Raw genomic sequence first — 22,590 nt, forward strand, 5'->3', positions numbered from 1 at the left:
ACGAGATGAAATAAGCCCTTTCAAGCTCGCAGTGCTGCACTCCTGTCCCACAAAGGACTATTTTCCTCCGGGGGAAAAAAAGTCTCATTCAAAGTGGCAGACAACTGTCAGAGAGTTGGCTGTTGCATCCCGGCCCAGAGCAGAGACAGACGGCACTGAAAATCAGCGTCTGGTATCAGAGAAGAAGAAGTGCAGCAGCATTTATTCTTAAATTATCTAGCAGAGAGTGGAAAACCTCTGAGCTGTGTATGTAAAACTGTGTAAGTGGTCGGTCGCACATCATTTTGTTAGGTACATATAATAAACCAGTAGTTGCTATCGAAACTTCTTTTATAAAGCCTAAAAAATATTCCTGGATAATTCTATTATAAAATGTGCCATTATTTTTGCATGCAGTGCTAAACTCTGCTTCTGGGAAACAAATAATCCAGCCTGGGTCCCTGCCAGCGACAGAGCAGCTCATCACCTCTTAGGTTTCTGACAATAATACAATATCCAATATCCTATCTTCTAAAATATCAACAACTTCAGTTTTCAGACAAATTTGCAAATATCCCTGACACTTACCAACGGCATGCAGGCTGGAAATCGCATCGCATATTGTGTAAGCACTGGGAATTAGAGCCTACCACAGGTTCTTCACGTCTCACAGGCATCATTCACATCCAAACACATTCCTGTCACTTACGCGTTTTCCTTGTTTGTGTATTTAACGAAATTAATAGTTTTGGTTTGACTTTCCTAATGCCTTACACCTTGTTGCTCGTGCTCTGATTTCTGCAAATAAAATTGCAAGGCACAAGCGGCTGGATGAGGAAGCCGATTAAAAGGAGTGTCCATTTTCCTGTTGTTTTCACTCTGAACTGAGCCGATATGTCAAAACACGTTTCTGTTACAAAACCATCTGAAAATAATTGAATACTACTATTCTTTGTCTGAATCCCAGGCTTTGTTTAGACAATGAAATGGCAAGATTTCTGGACCCAATTAGTCTAATTTAGCAGCAAATGGTCATTTAAAGTAAGATGTTATGAATTGCCTGCGGTGCTGAGGGTCCTTCTGGGTTGTGCTCTCTCCACCTCAGCCCGATGCAGCACAGAGCTGCAGTTTTCCGACCGAGAGCTTGGCATCTCTGCCAGCATCGAGGCAGATCGTGCATTACAGCGTCTGCTCCCGATGGCTCAACTAGTGGTGTTTTTGTTCGCGTTAAGGATCAGTAACTTCCACATTTCCTCCCTCACCTTCAGGGCTACCGGGTTTGTTGCAAGTGTGTACAGGGCATGGTAGATCCTGTGAACGATCTTCAAAAGCCGTGATCTGCAGAGCGTTTGACCCAGGGCTTTAGGAGATCTGCAGAAAAGGGAAGTGAACCTTCAGCTGGCCCTGCTCCGGGGAGCATCAGAAAGACCCTAAGCTTTTCACAGTTACCAGCAGCATTTCTGCTGCTTTTTTTCAGCCCAAGCCTGGCTGATAAAGTTGCAGTCCAGCTGCACGTTTCCCCACCCAGGGTGGATTCTCATGGTCCTCACGTCCTGCTCTCAGAGCTGTTCCCTGGACAAAGGTCCTTCCTCCCAGAGCCGAGTCCAACATGCAATACAATTAAAGCCTCTACTGTCCGTATTACCTTGTATTATTTTTCCAAAAGACAAAATGCACCTTTATCCACCCTTCCAGACCCGCATCTTTTGTTTGCATCTCTTACCCTTTGCTCAGACCTGGGATCGGTGACTCAGCACGGCAACGTTTGGCCTCGAACAATCCTGCCCGTAATAAAAACAACAGTGAAACCAGCCAAACCCAAAAACCCTGCTCTCAGATAGTCCCTTTCCCTGCTATAACTCCAAAATCATTGGAGAGGCGGGTTTTGCCTGTAGTCCCAGGCAAGTGCGACTTTCCCGAGGAATTTGGAGGCCTGCCTTTGTAAAAAAATCGCTCCAGTTGGTAAGTCAAGAGGCCGACAGCACACGCCACGTCGCTGGCCGGGCTCCAGGACGATAACCTCGTCAATGCACAACCAGCAATCGAGTAAAAGGTGTGGGTGTGTATGAACAAAAGCAACTCCCTGCTGACTTGTATGATGAAATGTTGACCAAAGGGTGGCTGCTCTCCGATTATCACCTAAGTAAATCAGGGACCGGGTCAGATGCTTCAGAAGGCGGCAATGGTGCTTCCTAGGAAACATGGGCGCCCTGACTATCTTCAAATTCAACCTCAGCCGAGAGAGGTTTGGGGTTCACCATTGAAACATCAAAAAGTACAGTCCTTTTTCTAAGCGTTTGCTTACGTTGTGCTTTCTGTAACAAAGACTAATAAAGCACTTCAGCTCCACTCTCAGCTAAACATATGGAGGTTTTTGCTCATATTCTCCTTGGAATTTGAAGAGATTTGAGCAAGCTGAAGGAAAAAAAAAAAATCTGAAAAACACTATTAGCTGTTGAATTCATATTGCAAATCATGAAAAGGCCTCCTGGATGGCATACAGAAAGTGGAAGGTTCATAAGCTGTTTAATGAGAGGTCAGTGAAAGACTTTCAGGAAGAGCCTGGAACAGCTTTGCAATGCACAGAAGATATGTACAAGTGTATTTTTGCAGTTTCTGGGTAAGGCAGCGAGTGGGATTACCTGCAGGTAAGTCCATCATGAGGAGAAGGAGATATTACATGTAGTACTACAAGTATTAATTTCTAAAAAACAATGGATAATACCGTCTCAGAGAAGACCTGCTTTAAAGACTCGCGGTGGTTAGGTGATGGGTTAACTGAAGGCTGCCTCCAGAAATCAATGAAGCAAGGGAAGAGTCCAGGCTGAGCTGGTGGAAAGGATCCTGAACCGATAAATACCGCCCTGTTACAGGGGAGCCTGGCACAGCTGCAGCTCCAGCAACTACGGGAGCTGGAAAATCGCTGCCATCCCAGTGCCGCACGCACAGGGGGAGTTCTTCCTTTATGTCACTCGTCAGGAGCTTTCTGAATCCTGAAAACTGGTTTTAGTATCTGAAAACAGGTTTTAATACCTGAAACACTTTTGGCTTCCAGCAGAGCAGGCATGAGCCGGTGCCAAGTACTCTTTGAAATCTCAGCCTCAACGTGTTGCTTATGTTTATGTCACTTACTGCAAAGCTGAGAGCGAGCGAGAGGGCTGTGCTCTGAGCAGAGACGGGAGTCAGGGCCTCCCCTTTCCTACGAGGACCAGATACTCCTCCTTGCATGTGTGAGGCCAATAATTTTCTGCAGCAGACGCTGGGAAAGGGGATGCAGCGGTCCGAAAGGGAAATGCCCCTCGTTCAGCCCCTCAGGGTCACGGAGTGTGGAGGCTGGGAACTGAGGCTCCTCTGGATGTTTCTGTGCTAGAGAGCAGCCGGAGAAGGATTTCTGGAGCTCTGGATGAGACCCTGGGTGCCAGTTCCCACGGAAGCCTTATTAGAAGTCCCAGTTTAGGTCTGGCCGTCACGAATGCCTCTCTCCTGGCATTATTCACCCGCGATCCTTCAAGCACCAACAGGACATGTTGCTGTAATTTAAATAAATTAAATAATACCACATCTACTAAATGTGGCTGGTCGAGTTGTATTATATAGGGCAGTCACCATTAAGTAAAATGTATTAAAAACGGTCATAAGCCTCCAAATAGTTGCAGAGAGCAAGGCCACCTTGCTAAAATTGTATTGAATATGTTTTGTTTCTTTCTTGCTATGAGAGCTCGCATGAAGCCAGGGAGCGCCCTGGAAACGCAAGGATTGCAGGACTGGTAAACCCAGCAAAGTAGCTACCCTGGCATTTAAGCCTGTAAACCCTGATACAGCAGCATGTCCATTCCAGAGATTATTTCAAAACAAACGGAGAGGGGGGAAAAAAGGTTTCAAGTACCACTTTGCCGCATTTCATTTGATGTCAAATTGGTTGTTTAGTTTTTGCCTGCAAGAGACTCCACCTCCTTTCAAAGTCCCCTTAAACCCTGTAGAGAATTTATCCCAGTACGGCTCCTGCCTCGCACGTAACAGTCACAGGCAAAGAAAACCAAATGTCCTCAGTCCCACTGCAGAGGATTCAGATACCTGGTGCCTTGGAAAACGGCTGCCCTGAAAAAGCAGGATTTCCACTTGGATTGAAGTGTTTTCTGGCTCGATACTTCCATTTATATTTTCTTGGCCCTACAAATAATCTGAAGGAAGACATCGCCTGTCACTGACCTGGAAAACATCTTCCTCCCCGTTTTTTATTTTCCTTCCTTTTTTCTTTCTTTTTTAGAGGAACAAGAAACTCAAGGGGGAGAGTTGTTTAGTTTTTGCTCTTCGAGCGTAGGTTAAAATGCCAGGCAAGGAGGAGGCCCTCGGCATCGCACACCTTCTCCTGGAACTGCATTGCATCACTTGGAAAACAGGACGAGAGGACATGAGACATGTCACCCCGATGTCTTTTTAACGGCACTTAGTCATATGCATGGGGATTCATAACACCAGCATCTACTGCAAGAAAAACAGCAGATACCAGGAGATTTTATTTTATACTTAGCCAAAGAAAAAACCATGAGTGCATTTTCCGTTTTAAATGCTAGCAACATTTCGCAGGCTGACTCCCTCGAGGACAGCGGCAACTGGACGGCGGTAACCCAGTTTACCCAGCCGGGATGGCAAATTGCTTTGTGGGCTATCACCTATTCCTTCATCGTTATCACATCCATCGTTGGCAACGTCACCATCATCTGGATTATTCTTGCGCACAGGAGAATGAGGACGGCTACCAATTACTTTATCATTAATTTGGCTCTTTCGGATTTGCTGATGTCTGCTTTCAATACCATCTTCAATTTTATTTACGCCAGTCACAACGTCTGGTATTTTGGCGAGGAATTCTGCAGGTTTCAGAACTGGTTCCCCATCACCGCAATGTTTGTGAGCATTTACTCCATGACAGCCGTGGCTGCAGAGAGGTAAGAGGCGAATGGAGAAGATAAGGTCCGAAAAATTCACTGTAAGTTATAAAAAATTATTGCAATACTTTGTGCAATTGCCCCCCACCTACCGTGTCAGGTGCCTCATCAGCAAAGTGGGAGGAGTGCCAGGCAAACAGACTATGGGGTTAGATGCTAGTTATGGCACGAAAGGAGGGCTCTTCTGCCTTATCCCTGGTCTGAATCACACCCGAATGTGTAACGAGTGGAAGTGGCTGGTATTTTATTGTTCCGGTGTTACTGATCATAAATTGTTTCCCAGCCATCCTGCAAACTCGGGTTTTTTAAACCACGAGAAGGACCTCTCATTTGGACAGAGCTGGAGCGATACGAATATGCTGCAGGATGCTGAAAGTATCAGCATCCACAAGCCTGCTTGTGAGTCCAGCAAACCACCAGAAATAATGGGAATTGGATCAGAAATGGCAGAGTCTGCTCCAATCGCTCACAAGAATGACTTATTCCAAGAGGGAGGAAAGTAATTACAGTGATTTTGTTTGACTACTGAGGTAATTTGGCGTTTTCATAATACATCTTACATCTGCCAAGTCTCTTTTACTTGAGCTTAAATTTGTGGAGCTCGAGTGTGTTTACAGCTCATTAAGTAGCGTGACGCTGTTTTTCTTTTTACTAGAAAGTGGCCAAAAGTCCATGGGAATTTCCTTTCTTGTAAAAGAAGTAGAGGAGGTTAAGCTCCCTTCTAGGCTCTCTGCCCTCCTTCCCGTCTTCCCTCTGTTTCTTCCGCTCTCCGCCTGGCGCTGGGAACATCTCTACCTTTTCCATCCTATGTCCCTGCCGCGACCCCACGGCGAAGGTCTTCCCCCGGGCAGCCGGACCCGGCATCCAGAAATACCTGGCGGTCCTTTATCAAGCCCTCCTGGTGACGTTGCAGTCTCCTTCAGGTTTCCTCCGTTTCCTTATCAAAGGCGCTTATCCACGAAGGGCCCTTCCAGCTCCCTGGGGAGCGGAGCCAGCGTCCCTCTGGAGCCATCCGAAAAGCATTGCTCCGTGAGTCATCGGGGTCGCTTTCGTAACTCCCGTCCCTGCCGGCAGCTCGGTGCGCCCAGGCACACCCAGCCTCGGGAAGCGATCGATAGGCAAATCAAACCGGAGAAACAAACGAGCGAGAGAAAAGGCGGCTTCGCCCCGTCTGCATCTAACGCCTACTGAAACCCACACCGGAGCGGGGGATACGGCCCGGATTGACAGGCGCCTGCCCCAGTGCAGGGCAGTGGCCCCTGCGGTCGCTGGAAGGGTGGCTAATAAGCACAGGGATGAGTGATGTGTTTTATCAGCCTGCAGTTGTCCAGATGAAAGCAAATCCCTATTTAGAAGCCATGGCAGCTCAGTTTTAGACTCGAATACTCTCTTGCTGTTCCTTGGCTTTAAATCGAGGGGTGTTGGTAACTGCTATTTTATACATGTGGGCTGCTGAAGAATATTTTTTTTTTTTTAATTTAAAAAAAAAAAAAAATCCATTTCAGCCTGTCCTCACGTCTCCCTACTCTTGTTCCTTGGGGACTTCTGGTGAAAGTACCTATACAGCCAAAATCTCTTTAGTCACGTGGCATGGATCAGAAAGAAAACTTGGCATCTCGCTGCAAACCATATTTAGCTATTCTTTGCTTAGCCTTAAAATAGATCCTGACACTGTCTGCTGGAAACTCGCGGCTTCCATTTATTGTTATGAGAACTTGCATCCACTTGGGCTCCGTTGTTTAACTTCGATAAACAATGTCTTTCGAAGTGGTTTATTGTAAGGAAGGAGGCCAAGAAGTGACAGCTCTGTAAGTCATCTTTGTCTGCTGTGGAAAAGGCCCTGGCGGTACGGCTCACCGTCGGGTTTAGGACCACTTTCTTTCCCCGTTTCGAGCTGCTCCGTGTACCGGAGCAGCTGTTCCCACCGCACGCTTTCCGCAGCGCTCCAGGCAGAAATGTAGTATATCAGATCAAGTTTCACACTCCAGTTAGCAAAGGCCCTCTTCGGAAAGTGTGCAAGAGTCTCCGAAATTCAGCTTGTTTTGTCTGCGCGGGATGAGGACCGGAGGAAGGGTGCCGGGAGCGTGGTCCCAGCATCCTGGGACGTGACAGGGAGCGGGGCACGGAGAGAGGGCACAGGGAGCACGAGCAGCAGCGGGGCAAAGGCAGCCCTGCCACCCAGCAAGAGCGGCCAGGAGATCTCAGCAGATTCGGTAAATCTCCTGACTTGCAGGAGCTTGCCTAAAAGCGCAGCTCGCCGGGGGCGTGCACCCCTGGGAAAAGGGGTGGGAAAGCCTCTGCCCCTCCAGCACCCTTGTAATACCTTCGGTGTCTGCAACACGGGCTGCTTTGGCATCATTTATACCCAGGACTTGCCGTTCACCAAGAGCCACAGATCATGGATTTGGGCACTTCTGGAGAACATTTGCCACTTGATTCCTCCCTGACGAGATTTGAGCACTGTATAATAACTGCCTACAACAAGCTAAAGAAAAGCAAGGTGACATGAAAAGTTTATGGCTAAATAAGGCTCTGCTGCCGTGCAGCTCTGGCTTACTTACTGTGCTGTCTGTCCATGCAGCCGCCCTCCGTCCTGCAGCAGCAGCCGGGCAGAGCTCCCTCCCAACAGCCTGGCCAAGAGACAGCACAGAGTTTGTCAGATTTTCGCTATGAAAACCACGAGGCAATTGCCATTTTCCACTCTATTTTGCCTTTGTAACAACCATGACAAAGAGTACAGAAAGCATGACAAGAAATGCATAATTGATTATGTACTCATTACGATACCATGCATTTCTACACGGGGAACTTAAAACCAGAGAGCGCCCCGGGCTTGCAAGTAATCTAATAGTCAGATGTGCCATGAGGGCTCTAAGCAGGTGTGGGACGAAAGGGTCAGCCTTCCCCTTCCACCCCAAGCACAAGTGCTCGAGCCTTTACAGGCAGAGGTGGATGGCACATGAGTTTTCCACGGCTAAAAATCAGTGGGGAAAAATTCAGGGTGCGGGATACTCGAGACCCCAATCTGCTGCTGTGATAATACGGGGCGTCAGAGGAGATGGACATAATTAGGGGGAAACAGAGTCTTTGGGGTTTTTTTGGTAGAGGAAGGAGAAAAGGCACCGTATTAAAGACTGCATAACTCCAAACCAACACGAACAGTTCACAGCACGAAATTTCAGACCAAACACATAAAGCATTTGAAAAATTAATTAAAAAAAAGAAAAACCCAAAGTAAGGGGAATACTTGCAAAGACCATACGCAGAAGGCATAGATGACTGCTTTCTCCTCACACCAGAAGCATCCATCCACGTGGGTTTAATATATTCTGCCCTAAGACTTGCAATCATTCTCTTCAGAAAGGATTTAGCTCCTTCTAATTATTTATAGCCTGGAACCTATCAAAATGTCTCTATAAATAAAGCCCACTATACCATCCTAGTGAGTTTTTACACCTGCTATATTTGCTGTATAGTTTACCAGTGCAACTGTAAAAGCATTACCTATTTTTCTTGCAGGTACATGGCAATAATTCATCCCTTCAAGCCCAGGCTCTCTGCTGGAAGCACCAGAGTCATCATAGGGATAATCTGGCTGGTGGCATTTGGGCTCGCCTTCCCGCAGTGCTTCTACGCGGAGATCATGATGGACAACGGAACGATGAAATGCATTGTCGTCTGGCCCGATGACATCGGATCCAAGCACCAGCTCACGTAAGAGAAACGAGAAAACTCCCAATTCATGCAAAAGTTAACTAGGAAATCCATTTCATCTCCAAACTGTTGGCTACTGGCAGTACTGGGAGAGAGGGCAGGGGGGAACCATGCAGCAGGGGAATACGGGTCTGGGGCAGCCCATCTAAGCTCAGTTTAAGCCAGCTGTGGAGAAAGCTGCCAGGTGATCATGGCTCAGGGTAAAGAAGCCATGCTCCCCTGCTTTAAGAAGTGGTTATAAGATCTAGAAGCCCTAGATACAGGGCTTGGTGGATTTAACAGAAACCAGCGCAAAAAGTCTCTAAACAAGCAATAAATTCTGGTTCCAAAGATTTTTGGATTTTCTCCCTCCATCAGGCAGGAAGAAACCGGGTATGTTTAATGCTGAGAAGCCACATAATTAGCTAAAAATTGTGCTGCTCTTTGTGGGGAAAAAGAAAAAAAAAAAAAGAGGAGCATGTTTCAAACATCCTAAGGTTTTATAGACTGACTTATCTGGGCACACATCTGCGCTCCCAAAAGCTCCTAACCCTCACAGCAATTTCCTCCTGCTTTAAAGCAAGATTGTTCAGACAGATGAAACAAGCCATACCCCGCATTTAGGGGATCTGCTGTGATTAATCATTATTCAAAGCACGCGATACACAGAGCAGTTTGAGAAATTTATCAAGCAAAACATATTTATACAAAGTAGTAATGGAAGAACTGCAGAAAAGGAACAAATTAACAAAATGGAAACAATTTTTCAAACCAAACCCAAGTGCTAAACTCCCCATTCTTCGCTGTGAACACTTTTACCCAGCTACGTGCACCAGGGACATTTTTCCCTTCTCGGTCTTCATCTCCGGCAGACAGCTGGATGCCTCCTGTGGTTAGTTATTACCAAACTAACCGGTTTTCACACTAATATGTGCCAAGTTCCAGGAGCTTCATGTCAGTTTGGCTGAGCTGCAGCATATTCAGCCACTGGCGGTCAGTTGTCCCCAGTCGCCAGAGTCACAGAAGAGCAAGAGTAAAATCAGGCTCGCATCGTGTTGGGTGATGTTCCTCCCGGGGCTCCTCGGCTGGTACCCCATGGCACGTGCTGGGGAACACAATGTGCCAGCCTCCTGTCCGTGGAGAAGGAGGGATAGTAGATAATCACTTATATATAAGTCACTGATGACTATTTCATTCAGATGAAAAGCGTGAGGTTTATTTCTCCTCTTTGGGAAGGATTGAAACAAGAGTTTCCCAGCACGCCAACGAAACCTCCGCGGGCTGGCAAGGTTGGTCCTAAACGCAGCAAATAACGGGGCAGGCTCTTTCGGGGATGCCCAGCTGAAGAGCAGCAGCTCCCGAACACAATAAATCACTTCATTCACCAGCTCGCTCTCCCTGGACAGCCTCAGATCTGCAGGTTTCAGTAGCTCTCCTAGAAAGGAAGTTGGAAGCAAAACTCCCCAGAAATCATCTTGAGTGATGGATCTGTCAGGACAAACGCTTGCAATACAGACCAGGGAGAAGAAGCCACGTGCAGCCATTCATGTGCTAGTCCAAATACCGAGGAAAAGAAATACTAAGAAACCCAAAGGAAAAACCAAAGAAATGGAGAACTGGGTTCCTCTGTTGACTGTGCGTCCTCCAAATCCTTCTTAGTCGATTAAAAACAGCTTTCAAGATTTCTAGACTTCAGAACAAAGGAAAATCCTTTTCTGCAGGAAAAATGTTTACAATTATGATAGAAACAAATCCAAAAAAAACCCCAAGCAATGCACTACTGTGACTGCCAGTGCCTGAGAAATCTTGGATATGAAGGGACCAAATTTGTAGAAGTTTAACCAAAATAATGAACCTTGACCACAGAGGATTTTTTTCTGGTGACAGGTTAACCTTGCACCAAAGTAGCAAAACTACAAAACTAAAAGTTTTTTCTGCCACGTGCTCAAGCTTAGGCTCCCATCCCCTCCTCTCCTCCCAGGATGGGAACTCTAAAAGGGCTTTGCATTTCCGCTGCGCTCCACACGCGATATTAGACCTTCAAAAGCGGGACCTCTCTGAGGAGATTTGGGAAGGGTGGAAAACGGGCAGCGATAAACTTGCTGCATTTCACAAATATAGTATTTTTCTATACACAGCCACCGTTCTGATACTTGCGACCACCCCAAGGAGCAAACACCACCGAGCGCCCCGACACCCATTTTACCAGCGCTCCACAAAGCGGCTGCCCCCGCTCGCTAACGCGGCGAGTAACGCCAGAGCGTTGCCGTACCGGGAAAGGCCATTTGCACCCAGCCTTTTGTGGTCGTTGCCAGCAGCCTGTGCCAGAGCCCTCCTGCCTAATCCTAGTTTTTACACTGTTTACGTTCATTTGACAGCTGCTCTAACCGAGTGAGCGAGTTGTTCCCTCCCCATAAATGGTGGTTGCTTAAAATAATCAAACCCCAGCATGAGGGTAACATGGAAAGCTAGGAAGGGCCGAGCTAAAATACAGCCGAAGGAGATGCCAGCGCTTTCAGCTAGAGCAGTGGCCGAGTAGCCTGTTGACGATACAAAACTGTGCATACACTCACAAATAAGAACGGCCAGCGACACAAATACAGCCATGACTGCCACTCACTTGCTGCGTGCTATAAGCAGGCAATATTCCTTCCTCGCTATCCGCGGCATCTTCCCTGCCAAGTTTGTGCACCCTGTTAGCAGCCAGCTACATTTTGAAGTCCCTGATCCAGGTTTTTTCATTGTTGCTGAATTAAGCTGTTGACACTATTGCATTCATCAAGTTACTCTGCAGTTTTTGAAATATTCCTTTTCCATATCTGTGTTTTAACAGTTCATATTTTTACAGCCACAAGACTTAGACGTCTCTCTTTCCTGACTGCAGTGGGATAGCAAAGCTCAGGGCAGGTGGCCATGGACTGTAACCCTCTGATAAAAGATAAATGATATTACGCCGTCTTGAAAGAGCAGTGAATCCAGTCCAAGGACTAATCATCACAACACAAGAGAGATGAGCTTTTGCTGTTTACTGAAGTCCCTGTAATGATGTTTGTAGGCAAAATTTCCGCTTCTTTGTGCTTTGGGGTTGAAGTTATTGGGAGCCAGACACACATGCCCAAAAGACAATTTCAAGAGACATACTGACTGTGTAAATGTGCTTGTTCTTCTTTTTCAGGTATCACATTGCAGTGATCGTGTTGGTTTATTTACTGCCTTTAATGGTGATGTTTGTTGCATACAGCATTATAGGAATTACTCTGTGGAGCAGTGCAGTTCAAGGCAACCACCTTAGCAGAGTCTGCTACGAACACCAAGTTAATGCCAAAAAAAAGGTCAGAAGTGAAACTTTAAAATAATTACCCTGAGCGCACCAGTCCTGCTGGCTCCAATTTCAAAATGGAGCTTGCATTTGATACAAAATCTTGTGGGATTGGGCATGAAAGGCTGACAAAATATTTTGGGCCGGGGGTAAAGGGCATCACCCAGCGAGTATGAACAAATGGTGCTCCACATGCACCAGCCAGCCTCCAAGGAAGGCTGGCTCACGTCGGTGGGCAGTGGGCCAGTTCCCAGCAGTCCTTAGAGAGTAAAGCCCGGCGTCCAGTGAATCTGCACATTGCAGGATAAACCAGGGCCAGGAATAACACACTGGTTTTGTTTTTCTAGTTTGTGAAGACCATGGTGGTAGTCGTGATCATTTTTGCTGTCTGCTGGTTGCCCTATCACATATACTTCATCCTGGGGAGCTTCAAGGAAGACATCTACCAGCAGAAGTACATTCAGCAGGTTTATCTTGCAATCTTTCTCCTTGCCATGAGTTCGACGATGTACAACCCCATCATATACTGCTGTCTTAACCAAAGGTGAGCAGCGTGCACGTGTGTGCGCAGAGCGAATGAAAATCTCAATCTGAAAAAGCATAAATCTCTGGAGGTGAGAACAACTGTGATTTTCAACTGCAGTCCATAGGCCGGGTAGACAAGTTAATTTATACTCTGCTAATAACGTGAGATTAGCCACACTGTGCGAGTGAGATTTTAACTCAACCCTTAAGATTTTCTGCCTCCCAATAAAGCGCAGGTGTACGATCAGCGCCGCCGCATCTGCACCAGTTTCCACACGCAGACTACCTTATTTCCAAGGGAGGAGGGAGGACTCTGTAATCCCTGCAATGCATCCGCTAACGCCGGGCTGGCTTAACCACCCGTCCTCCTGTGCCGCCGCCCCCCAGCGCAGCCCCGAGCCCCCCGCGCAGGCGCAGGGCTCATCCCCGTGGGGAGCAGGAGCAGCCCACGGGCGACCTGCCGAGACTCCCATCCGCCACGAGCGAGCAGCTGGGAGAGCACAACCTCGTCGTGCCAAGAGATGTCCCTCTTGCTCTGCGCTGAGAACGGGCTGCTCTCGGGACGCTGGTGCAGCGGGACGCTGGGCTTGGGGAGCTGCTCTGGCTGCCCTGCGGGTCTCCATGCCAGTTCCTGCCTGCGCATCCCACTGCCAGACACCTCCCTAACCCCCATCTTTCTTCGCCCCGGCTGCATGCGCAGAGAGCTTTAAGGGTAAGAAATAGTTATCGGCACACCTCCTCCAGTGCGGTTTCACTGGGACTCCACCAGCAAAACGCCTAACTCCAGAGTGATGCTAGGAGGCTCGCTCCTTCAGAGCGTTTCAAACAGCATCCTGCCCGTAAGCTCGCAAAAAGAAGGCAGTTTTGCAGCCCATTCAGCCAATCTGCATCTACCGTGAAACACCCAAACACATCCTCCTTCTCTCTCAGAAAGTAGACAGCTTCCTCATTTAATTATTCATGGTTTTTAAAAAAGTTTCCAGTGGGAAAACACAGGTATTTTCCTCAGATGCTCTGCTTCTCACAAATGCTGTTACCAGCATGGTCAGCACCATCTACTGAGCACATCAAACATCCTGCCGTTTGACTGATCTTACATATTTACTTAAAATATAAGGAAATCTGATCATAAACTCCTATTGCTCTTCCTTCCTTGGTTTTATACATTTAGCTCTTCACCTTGCTCCTTTGATTTCAATAGAAACTTTTTATTTCCATGGTCATTCAGAGAGAGAACCAAGTCATGCATTTGTTCTTTCTCTGTGCAGTCAAAAAGATCATTTCACCGTTTAATTTCTTTTCTTAAATTTACAGGTTTCGTTCTGGCTTCAAATTAGCCTTCCGGTGGTGTCCGTGCATAAAAGCAACTGAGAAAGACAAACTTAAACTTACGTCCCCATCTCTTTACCAGACAACCCACAGGAAGTCAAGAACAACAAGTTTCAGCACAGAAACTCAACTCAATGAGAAAGAGAAGACATCATTTACCCTCACTCAGCTAACGCTTTGATTTTCTCCTCCCGGTTCTGGCTCTATCCTAATACACCACTTCAAGGCAGCAGATTTGTAGAACCTTGAGGCAGATCTTTTTTTCTGGAGCAACTGTTTCCTATGGGACTTTTTCAGATGCCACCAGCATTGAAAGCAGTCTGCTGATAATACTTATATCCATGTAGGTCCAAATATCGCCCAGCTATGGATGCAACTTCAGCCCACCCTTACACCAACAACTGCAACACAGAACAGAGTCATTTTGCCCATGAGGTCAAAAAAGCAGTGAAGCAGACCTGAGGCAGTACCAGTAGAGTATCAATTATTCTCTTCCAGATAGCGATCTCCTGCTTTCCGTTCCACCAAGACACTTAAATCTGGAAAAGAGGTGATGGAGCAGAAAGGCTGGGGCATATCTGGCCCAGTTTGGATGGACCCTCAGGGCTGCACGGGCAGCTAAGTCCCATGGCTCAGCAACCTCAAGGCGGACAAGACTGTGGAGCAAAGCTTGTTTACGACAAAGGCAAATACTAACACATCCAGACTGAAAAGCTTGCCCTGCAGATTTTCTGAATTCTGGGATTTTCATGCCTGCAATTTCACCAGCACTCTCTCTCATCAGTTAAAAGCGAGAAGCAGTTCCTTAAGATGTTGTCATTGCATGGATTTCTATAACCTTGTACCAAAATACAATGTCATTTTCCTATTGAACTGTGCCCAAGTGATTCCTCCAACTTCACATAGTTATTGTGGTGCCTAATGTGGAGAGCGAGGCTCTCTGAAGAGCCAGTAGCCAGGTGCGGGATGCTCACTGGCTTGGTCAGGGCTCCTAGGTCCAAACTGAATCCACCTCCTTTGCCTCCTCTTAGTCTTAACTGCAGCCTGACCCACCGCTGTCTGTTCCCAGATAGTCCCTTCATCTTCCCTTTCCAGACTTACCCCATTTTTATCATCACTGTTCTCCTCTTCTCAGATACGAAAATAAAGGCTGAAATATGTCATCTTCAAAGCCTGAGGCATTATGTGCAGGCATGCAAAACAGAGGAAGCTGAAATACAAACATTTTATATAAAGTAATACAGCATTTAATACTGGTGTGATAAGTAGCACATCACAATCGCCTTCACCTTTCATGACAGGTTTGTATATAATATCACAGAGCCATACCTTAGCACACAAAAAGCTCCTACAATGTCGACAAGATCCAGTTATTTTAAATACTCCTCTTTGCTCTGTGAAAGCAAAACTACAAGGTGTTGCCAGGCTTGACTTCTGCAGTAAATCCGGAGAAAAGATTCGTGGCTTGAGCTGACAGAGTACTCAGGAATATGATTTTCCCAAGTCTGTTTCAATACAGGAGCCAGCAGATACATCTTCCTTCTCCCCTTCATCTTCTTCACCTCCCTGGCTGCTGTGGGGAACAATTATGTTACACAGAGGCCCAACAAACTTGTCTCGCTAGTGGGACAACAGAGCACAGGGCTGTATGCCCTTCTTAAAAAGTTGATTATTTTAAATCCTTCCAGCAGGTGGTTTCTAGTCTAGATGTTACCTGTCCAGCCCCCTTAACTGCCCAGCCTGCCCTTCCCGAGACTGCACCGCTGGGGTGCAGGGGCAGAGGGAGAGCAGTAACAGGCATCTACAGACAGCCAAAATCTTTCTTCTGAAGGGATTCAAAACAATTTGGGAGGGACGCTCTGCAAGGCACACACCTCTGGGATCAGACTAGAGGTTGCAAAGACTCTTGCTCCGAGGAACTGAAGGACACCTACGCACAGCGTTCGCTATTGCATGTACATAAGCTGTACCTCTCCCATGCCCAGCTCCCATAAGCTCCCTCTCCCATGTAATTGTAAGGCCTTTAAACCCTGCAGCTTTCTAATGCAGGTCTTTTTAGACCAAACAGGCCTATCTTGAGCATCCCATCTTCCCCTCCATCTTCCATCACACCTTAGCAGCCGGCCAGAGCCTACTCCAGATGCCCAAGTGCCACACACGTGCTGGCACTGTCTCCCCCGGGCAGTCCCTGCCAGGCACCGATGTCTTCTGACACCTCATGGCATCTCTCTTGTTCGGGCGCAGAAAGCGGAGGATGATTTCTTCAGGTTGCACGCGAAACTCCCCGTGCCCTGCAGGACTCACACTGCAGATCCTGAGATGTTTCTCCGCTAGAAACAGCAACAGGTAAGAAAGCAGAGACGCTCTGAGCCCTCGTTAGATACTGGGAGAAAAGGCATGCCAAGGCAGATTACATTATTTCCTGTGATATATGAAGTAACAGGAACACCATACTCCATAGCAAATACATGCAATTCTTCATATAAATATAGACATGGTTAAATACCACGCAGCAGTAAAACACCTCCAGGTCAGCAATAAATCCCTCCTCTGCACAGTTACTCGTGCTCTAAGCAGCAATGGAGACCCTGCAGTCAGTAAAGAAAAACATCTAAAGAATCTCATTTTTATGGCAAAGGAACGAACAAAAAGCACAGAACGGGGTTCAGAAGTTCAGAAACACTTTATTTTGCCTTCTGCTATTTTCTTAAGAAAACAAAACAAAACAAAGTCTGCTTGTTTTAAAACCCATTCAAAAGGCTTCTGAGAGAACCTCCAGAGGAGTAAGGAGCGGATGACATTACAACAGTGGTATGCAAATGGTCTTTTCCCCAGGAAATATAAGATTTTTGTGTTCATATTGCAGTAATTACAGCTTAACAATTAAGAGGACTATGATTTTATTCACCAAACCTAAAAGCTTTAAGTCAGACATCTCGGTCATTGCTTGGATAACATTGGAGACATTTCTTCAGACAGTTATAGCTTGTGATTCACTTGGAACAGTTTCCTAGGGGGAAGTAGTAATCCGGAAATGGAAATCCCACCAGGTCTCCCTCTGGAAAAGAACTGCCATGTCTTATCGAGTACATCACCTATGGTCCACAGTAGGAAAAGTTGCGCTGTTAGAAACACAAACTCACTCCCTATTTGTTATGAGCTGGATCCAATAAACAAAACGACCTACGCCAGCATCTCCAAAATCACAGTCACCCTGAGACCAAGTTTAACTTCCACTTCTCATTCATCCTCTATCCTGCACTGAGCCTAGCCCTCAGATGCCGAAGAGCTCCGAACCCAGGTCCCCAGGCACGGCTCACACCACCCCTACAGCACTGCCGATGGCTGGCAAAGATTTGCAAATCTTCAAGCAATTAAAATGCAATGTGTCCCCTGTGCCCAAAAACTTTCTCACTTACTTCTGTCTCCTATTTGGGGTCATAGCTGCACATCAAGGGTGTCAGAGACTATTCAAGCTATAACGTAAGATGGGTTATCGGAGAAGCACAACTTTAGTGTATGCAAAAGGAGCTTTCATATACAACTCCAACACAGGATGCGCAAACCAGCGGTGTACGAGCACCTGACGCTGCGATTCTGCAAACGTTAACCCTACGCACACAGGGAGGTTACGGACTCTGACCCTGCATCAGACTTCTGCAGGGACGCAGCGACTGTAACGCATCCATCACTGTGTATCTGGCAAAGCCTAATATAATCACATTGGCTTTGACGCAGCGGGCTGAGGTTTTCCTGCACTGCAGATCCCCCTGCATGAGTCAGGGCACGAGATGCACCCAGACAAACTACATGCGCCCTAAGATTTGGGTGTTGTTAGCTCTGTGCCTCTGCTGAGCTACATTAGGAAACACGAGGCATGGGGACCTGGGTGAAATCCACCCTGTTTGAATCTGACCCCGAATGCCCGGGAATAAAAACACACATACAAAACACAGGCACCACTGGGATTAGGTTGCAGCTCTCCCTACACAATAGCTCTTCCCAGAGCACTAAGCCACCAGCCAACAGCACCTCTTCCAGAAAGAACCACTAAACACCAGTTAACGCACATCAAAAAAAGTTTAATATTTTCACAAGTATCACGTAACACTAGTATCGGAGCTACTAGTGTGCAAAGTAAAAAGACTCTCTACCTTTGCAAAACCAGTTAGGCATGCAATTTTTCAGGTAGACACACACTTAAAGCTGTAATGACTGTTTGTGACTCACATGTTACTTTACAACATTCACTCACAGTGCACCATAATGCATATTGAAATGTTATCGATAGGTAGGGCAATCCAAATCTTGGGGGAGTGGAACGAGGACAAAGAGGAGTAGCCTGCAAATTTCCATCTACTTTCTGCAGGAAAAGGCAGCAGGGAAAACCATGCAGACATCTCAAATTCATTTTTGGTAGAAGAATGGGAATTAAGGACTACTTACTGTGTGGTCTCCCTCTTTGCAGAAAGTGGCGTGACTTCCAAATGTTATTCAACGTTTGCCTTCCTAACTGCTTCTCAATTTAAGTAATGCAACTGGTATGCAAATACAACAATGGCACCGACTCGACAGAGGACAGGATACACCGAGTGTGTATGATCTTTGTTGTTGCTTTAGTCCTTGGAATGAGCTGGGTCCGATTTTGGCTTTGTGGTTTGTTTAGTTTATGCAGCCGGGTCCTCAAAGGCAAGATCAAAATCAAATCCTCATATTCCTTTCTGATCACTGACGCTAGCTGAGTGTTTGTGTTTTGAGTGGCTGCTTAACAGTATTAAAGACTAAAGCTTTGTGTGGAAGCAAATACCCATTTAAGGCAAGATACGGAAGTATACACATCCGAGTGACGCTGTCTAGCTGCAGATTCGGTAGAAGGGCAGCTGCAGTGCCCTGATCTAGACTAACAAGAAGAGATAGAAAATATTTTTAATAAGTACTCTTAAACAGAAGAATACAGCACAGCCTGCCTAGGGACCATAAATCTACCGATTTCCCGGGTCCGGAGATTTGGATTACCCCAATCACCAACCACTTTCTTTTACTCTTTAGGGATTTCTTGCCGAAACGTGACAGATTTCGCCCAGTAACACAACACTTTTCACAGAAGCAATGGGAAATACCAGTGGAACCAGATCTGTGGGACAAGGGCGTTTACTTTTACCATGACAAAACAGGCATCAAGGAAGCAAGTAAGTCGCATTGTCAAGTCCCACTATAGAGTTACGTGCGTGCACAGTGCTGACACACCATAATGTTTTCACAATCGCTTTATACGAAACAACAGCAGGTAGATATGCAGGAGGGAACTGTTGCTTCCCCTTCGCTAAAAGCATCAACACCCAGGTCTGGTGGTCAGTGTGCTGGCGGTGCGCTTAACAGGGATGCTGCAAAGAACACATTTGGTACGATGCAACGGTAGCTCTCAACGCACATCACTTGGGGGCAATTTCGTCTCGGACAACAACTGATTTTTGACAGCTGCAGAAATTATAGACTGATTTTTCCATGACCTACAGATGGGGAAGGTACCAACAAGGTGAATACGAAACATGCAGATTGGGGTCCAGAAACAGGAGATATTATTAACAGCACACATTCTATCTTGTATCCTATTTTTTATGTCATTAGTTGTATTTTTTTTCCCCGATAAAGCAGTGAGTTCTGGGTTTTTACCAGTTCTGACTATGCAGTCGCTGCTTTATGAGAAAGTGCTCACAAGACAGAATCGGGGACGGGATTGTGGAGTTCAGTTCTGCTCGGCATCGCGAAGCCTGCATCCCACCGCTGTGATGAGCGCTGCCCCTTTCCCGCTGCCGTCCTCTGACAGCAGGAAGGTCACGTCGCAGTTGGGTGCCAGGTCTTTGACTGTTTGGTGCATGATCCTCGAAAAGCTGCGAAAGGAAGCAACGGCAGTGGGTGAGGGAGGTCCCGCAGCATCTGCAGAGCGTAGCACTGCCACAGGCCTTTGCAGTGCTCCCCCTTTCATCGGGGAAAGAACTAAAATGCTGGAAACTAGGGTGGATTTAAAGACTGGGAGCAGTGGGAGTTAAAGGAAAAAAGCACTTGCATCCCACCCCTGCCTCTCTGCCTGCGTGGAGTTAACCCGCATTGCTAGCACCACAGCAAAGGGAGAGAAGAGACCACGTACAGTTGTCTCCTTCCCACCCAAGTCCCTCCATGCACTCCAGAGATGGGCACTAGTCCTCTCCTCCTCCTGCCACCAGCTCTTTTAGACTCCTGCCCTCGCCTGCCATTGCTTCACAGCAGCCCATCTCCTCTGCACACTGAACAGAAACATCCTCCAAAGGGGCACCACGCATTTCAGCACTGCTCCATCATGGCCTTTGCATAGCCAAGAGATCCTTCCTTCGCTGTGCGGCTTCCAACTTGGTCAGCGAGCTGCATCCCCTGCGGTTTGTCACCACCCCAAGAATCCTTCACAAGTCCTCTCGCTGCCCTTTAGAAAGCCCTGACCACCCCTGATTAAGACTTCTTTTCCCTGCTTCTTATCCTAGCAAGTCAGAGAGACCAGTTTGGTGCATCAAGAGAAAAGACGTACAAGCGACGCACTACAGATCGCAGGCAAACAAATGCTGAGAAGGTGAATACTCACTGTGGATGTAGTTTGTACAGAGTCCCATCCACACCAACCGTTATTTCCAGGTGCTCTAATCCTCTGTTCTCCCTAATTTTATCTACAACCGCAGCCATTCCAGCGCCGCACAACTGAGCTGCTCGCCTTGACACCGCTCCGCACACGGTCTTGACAATGATACTGTCATCGCAGGTGCTGTTGAGCCCCAGCTGCTGGAGGATGGCTCGCACCTGCAGCAAGGCTAACCTGTCACTGCAGAAGCAGATAAGCACAGCGTTAAATTAAAGGTTTCCCTCAGTCAAGCCACTGCCACAAACCCCACTGCATTGATGGCTGCATCCATGCACCCACACCAGGCAGCAGCCTTTCCTGCCAGCGCAAGAATCCTGCCAATGCAAATTCGTTCACCCCAGCACCATGCTGCAGTGCAGGAGAGGGGCGCAGGCAGCAAGGGAGGCTCCGAGTCCAGCTCTGCATTGCCTCCCCTTCTCTTTTCTTACCAAAGGGCATTTCAGGAGAATATCTTTAATGACCAGCTTGGGGTTTTTCCCCCCATAAAGACTCAACAGGCTTTGAGATTACTTTAAAATACAGAGTCCAAGCAATAAAGACACAAAAACATCCAGTAAAGAAGTGCTCATTCAGCTAGTGTTCATTCAGTTCAACAATTATAGCTACACACACGCAAGGGGCACAGGAAAATGTCTTGATTTCCAAGCAAGCAAACAAAACAATACAGTAAGGGAATCCTTGACAGCCCTTCCCATGATTAAGCAGTAAGCATTGCTAGAAATTCAGATGATGTTGCAAAGAATCCTTCTGCGCATGCGCAGGCTCTTACTGAAACCAAGATTACCTCTGAAGAACCAAGCAATGCTCTCCAGCTGTCCCTCCCCTCCAGCAGTGTCACCGGAGGAGCGTTACCACACTATTTCACCCTAAATAGCCTCCGGTGCAGCGCTCTTACCTCTCAATCTGAGAGAGGAACTTGGTTTCAAAGATATGTCTGGTCTTCAGCGTCTCTGAAATCTGGCCTCTGAACAGGAACCCCCGTTTGGTGAAGTCGATCAAAATATTGCGGACTATTTCCCCCAGGTACATCCCACTGATCATCTTCTCATACCTGCAACGAAAGACAGCGGCACAGCTCAGAGGGATGCTGCTCACATTCGCAAAGGCAGCATCGCAGCTGCGTTATCAGCCAGGTGTCCTGCCTGCGCACATTGGGGACATGAAATACGCAACTCAATTTACACAGAATGGCCATTTACCAGAAAAAACGGGCAAGAAAAAGCATGAAGACTCAGTGGGAAGCCTTGTGAGCCCCTCTACAAACACTTCATCTATTCCTCACTACCATGTTCCCCCAGCCAGGCTGTTGTTAATGATGGCTGGTATTTCTCCCAGATGGAAGAAATGAAAACCTGTTGCCAGAGAGCAGAAGGGTGCCCAGATGAAAGCCAAATTTGCCGTGCATCCCCCAGTGACAGCCCTGAGTGGACCCCAAGGAAAACTTGTCTCCACTGCACAACATTTGGGAGCCCTCTTGAATCATGTCTGAGACCTTCAACAGAAAAAGCTCAATGGCTCCGTGCAGCAAAATTACAGGAAAACCACAAGGTACAGTCACTGCGAGTGCAGCGTTTTTAAGGGAGTCCTGTGCTGCAAAACCTTCTGAAAGATAAAAGATGTGAAAATATATGTCCGGCATGTTCGCAAGATCACCGACCTGTAAACTAGCAAGCTGGGGGTCCAGGGTTGGTTTATGCTTTTCAGTTAATTCCAGCACCTCATTTCCAGTAGGGAACCAGTAGTCCAAAAACCACAGGAAGGAACCAAGCTGTCTTGAACCCCTCTTGGCCCCTACTTTGCACTCAGGATCCGTGTTTCCCACTTGCAGGCCTTCCCCCAGGCTAGAGAGAGGGAATATCTTCCACCTGCAGACCTCTTCCCGGCACACGACAAGGAGCGGTCCACGAGCGATGCTCGGCACCAGTACAGGGCAGCCCTGTGCTGAGGATGGCAGGAGTCTGCTTTGCACTCCTTCCTCTCCAGCATCATTCTGGTTTGAATGGAGCATTTTGGGATCCTTGAGCTGTGCCCTTACCACTGAGAACTGAACACTTTTCCATTTATTGAAAAGTGCATTCAGTGATGCATCCTTTATTTCACCTCCTGAAGCTCTAAAGCAGGAGGACTGA

The 22,590-nt window shown here is 47.2% G+C and overlaps 2 protein-coding genes across 5 annotated transcripts in view; one reads left to right on the forward strand and one right to left on the reverse strand.

Annotated features, from left to right (window-relative positions):
* The first annotated feature begins 4,491 nt into the window (after positions 1-4,491).
* Positions 4,492-14,779, forward strand: TACR2 (tachykinin receptor 2). Its single transcript, XM_075154184.1, has 5 exons — positions 4,492-4,928; positions 8,448-8,642; positions 11,797-11,953; positions 12,288-12,484; positions 13,780-14,779. Exons 1-5 carry the CDS (start codon positions 4,525-4,527, stop codon positions 13,973-13,975), a joined length of 1,149 nt encoding a protein of 382 aa, XP_075010285.1. The 5' UTR covers positions 4,492-4,524; the 3' UTR covers positions 13,976-14,779.
* A 1,679-nt stretch (positions 14,780-16,458) lies between these two features.
* The window catches only part of LOC142084085 (hexokinase-1), a 38,318-nt gene continuing 32,186 nt past the window's right edge, over positions 16,459-22,590 (reverse strand). For all 4 annotated transcript variants that reach the window (XM_075154172.1, XM_075154174.1, XM_075154173.1 and 1 more), the window contains 3 exons: positions 21,357-21,512; positions 20,408-20,641; positions 16,459-19,685 (listed from right to left, as the gene is read on the reverse strand). In XM_075154172.1, coding sequence (XP_075010273.1) covers positions 19,541-19,685; positions 20,408-20,641; positions 21,357-21,512 — 535 coding nt within the window. In that variant the 3' untranslated portion in view covers positions 16,459-19,540. The remainder of the gene's footprint in view (positions 19,686-20,407; positions 20,642-21,356; positions 21,513-22,590) is intronic.

Source organism: Calonectris borealis, chromosome 7 (assembly GCF_964195595.1).
Source record: "Calonectris borealis chromosome 7, bCalBor7.hap1.2, whole genome shotgun sequence".
NCBI lineage: Eukaryota > Metazoa > Chordata > Aves > Procellariiformes > Procellariidae > Calonectris > Calonectris borealis.